Genomic DNA, 2,820 nt, shown 5'->3' with positions numbered 1-2,820 from the left:
TGATTGTTTTGCATCTTTTGATACCTGATACCAGATCCCGTGGACACCTTATGAGCACACAAGTGGGTGTGCTTCTTCCATGTGGTCTCATTTGCTTCCTTATTGGATGGCTGCTTGTTTAATTTCAAGCCTTTAAGACCCCATACATTATATCCTTTGATAGCCGGATACCATCTGCTTACATCGCCACATTTGCTTATGCACCCATTTGGTCTTTAGCAATCATGTTGGGAAGGTGAGTATCAAAGACTGCCAAGATATTAGAACAAAGTGTTCTTATGTTGAGGGAGATCTTGAGTAGAGGTCCAAAGTCTGCCGGCTATCTTAATACTTAACATATAAATATATATATATTGGCCTCTATCTCTTTCATTATAGATTGGTATATTCCATATATATATGCCTACAGCTAAACCTCTAAAAATAGCTTTTACCTCTTATTCCTTTCCACTATTTCCTTTCACCTTCCTCCTATCCCACTATCATGCTCATCATCCATTCAGTTCTCAGTAATTCCTCTTGGATACATTGCACTTGATTAAATCCCACCAGACATTCTACACCCTCCTCACCATCAGTTTTAGATCTCTTGTTCTCTTATGCCTGAGTTTGTTGGCTCCCCACTCCCCCTCCCTACGCCCTCCTCTCCTATGTCCCCTGGAACCTCCGGTCCAATTGTTTTTTCTGCAGACTTGTTCATCCTGCCTATCTTATGTAGATAGACACAGGGCACAGGAAAAACAAACAAACGTAAAAAAGAAAATAAGAAAAAAAATAGATAGTTCCAGGTCTGTCTGCTGGCCCTTATATATGATTTCCGATCGAGTCTGGTGAGGTGCAAAGCCTGCAACTGAAGTTAGAAGTCTATTTTCAGGACTCCTCAGGGACTTGTTTACTTTGTTTCCCTTGTTGCCCTGTTGCACTCCCTTTGCATTTCACCCTGCTGTACATGGGGCAGACCAGGCACACTTTCCACACAATGTCTCCAGTGCTGTCCCCAGTAGCACTATGGGTCAGTGAAGGAATGTTCTGTTGTGCTGGGGCCAGCCCTATGATCCTCTCTGTGCACTGGCTGCTCTGAGCCAGGATGTCATCTCCCTGCCTTGGTGGGCCATGATGAGGTGTTCGCTCCACTTCCTCTATCTCTCCCTCCTACCTCCCTCTGAGTTCACTCTCTTGTGGCCTGTGGTCTGGACAGACCTGCCCCTCTCCCCAGGAAATATGTAAAGTCTTACATTCTTAATATTTGTTTCACTCTACTATCATGTCTTTAGTTTCTGATAAAATGATCAGATACAGACACTTTGCTAGATTAAACTGAGGGTAGCCACACAAACTGGAAGGTAGCAACAATCACTAAGCTGGTCAATATTGCAAAGACAAGTAAATTGCCAGATAATACATATTGAAATTCTTTTTTTTCATCAATTTTTATTATCATTCATAAATTTCATACAAAAAAGGAGGTAGCAAAGACATGAGGGTCATCTGAGGGAGACTCTCCGACTTTGGACAGGCCAGTCTGTTCACATCGGCTCTCCCATCAGGCGCAGCAGCTGCACTTGTCCGATGTCCCTTTGCAGATGCATCCCTGGGCACACTTGGCACAGCCCACAGGGCAGCAGGAGCAGCAGCTCTTTTTGCAGGACTTGCATCTGCAGTCTTTGCACTTGCAGGAGTCAGAGCAGCCCCAGGAGCCACCAGCTGTGCCGGAGCAGTTGGGGTCCATTTGGAGTGAGACGAGACTGGCGGTCCCACAGCAAGTGTGAAAGCAAATGCTAGCAGATGGAAGGCTTCCATATTGAAATTCTTAAAGTCAGGATTCCCCTCTGTCTTAGCCACAGATACTCACAGTCATACTACATTCTTTATCTGCAGAAAACTACCAAAAAGTAAATGACTAATTGACAGGTTCAGGAGGTTGAATATGACCAAAAACCAACAGTGTTGAAAGAAGAAGTTCAAACTGCACTTGAGGCACTAGCCAAAGGTAAGGCTTTGGGAATTGATGAAATACTAATTGAAATGTTTCAACAAGCTAATGAACCACTGGAAGCACTCAAAGGAAGCCCCCTTGTATTCAGCATATAATATTGTTGAGCACACTTCACCATCCTCCAAATTAAAATCAAACTCACTGCCATCAAGTCACTGCCAGATCATGGCGCCCCCGTCATTTAGGACAGGGAAGAACTGCCCCTGTGAGCTTCTCAGACTGCCCCGTCTTTCAAGCATGAAGCAGCAGTGGTGCTAAAAATTTAGAAGACAGTTACTTGGCCAACTGCCTAGAAGAAATCCATATTTGTGTCCATTCCAAAGAAAGGTGACCCAACAGAATGCTCCAACTATGGAGCCATGTCATTGAAAGCACACACAAGTAAACTGTGCTTAAGATCATCCAACACAAGTTGCCACAGTGCAGTGGCAGAGAACGGCCAGAAGTTCAGGCTGACTCAGAAGAAGGGGTGGGAAATGTAATATCATTGCTCCTGTCAGACGGATCTTGGCCCAACCCAGAGAATACCAGAAAGATGCTTGTGCTTCATTGACTATGCAAAGGCATTTGACTATGTGTACCATAACACACTGTATGTAACCTTGAAAACAATTTTAATTTCATAACACTTCATTGTGCTCATGAGGAACTTGTATATGGATCAGGAGAGTATGTGGGAACAGAACAAGGAGATACTGCATGGTTTAAATTCAGGACAGTTGTACATCAGGGTTATATCCTCTCACCGTACTCATTCCATCTCTATTATGAGCAAATCACCAGAGAAGCAGGATTTTATGATGAAACACTTGGCATCAGGATTG

General features: G+C 43.8%; 1 protein-coding gene across 1 annotated transcript; it reads right to left on the bottom strand.

Annotated features, from left to right (window-relative positions):
• Nucleotides 1-1,531: 1,531 nt before the first annotated feature.
• Nucleotides 1,532-1,729, bottom strand: LOC101645293 (metallothionein-2A-like). Its single transcript, XM_045294671.1, has one exon. The coding sequence runs from the start codon at nt 1,727-1,729 to the stop codon at nt 1,544-1,546; it is 186 nt and encodes a 61-aa protein (XP_045150606.1). The 3' UTR covers nt 1,532-1,543.
• Nucleotides 1,730-2,820: the final 1,091 nt, after the last annotated feature.

This window comes from Echinops telfairi, unplaced genomic scaffold, assembly GCF_000313985.2.
Source record: "Echinops telfairi isolate 266 unplaced genomic scaffold, ASM31398v2 ScPeMD7_3533;HRSCAF=4204_0, whole genome shotgun sequence".
Classification (NCBI taxonomy): domain Eukaryota; kingdom Metazoa; phylum Chordata; class Mammalia; order Afrosoricida; family Tenrecidae; genus Echinops; species Echinops telfairi.
The sequence above is the reverse complement of the archived record's forward strand: the minus strand, read 5'-3'. Positions and strand labels throughout refer to the sequence as shown.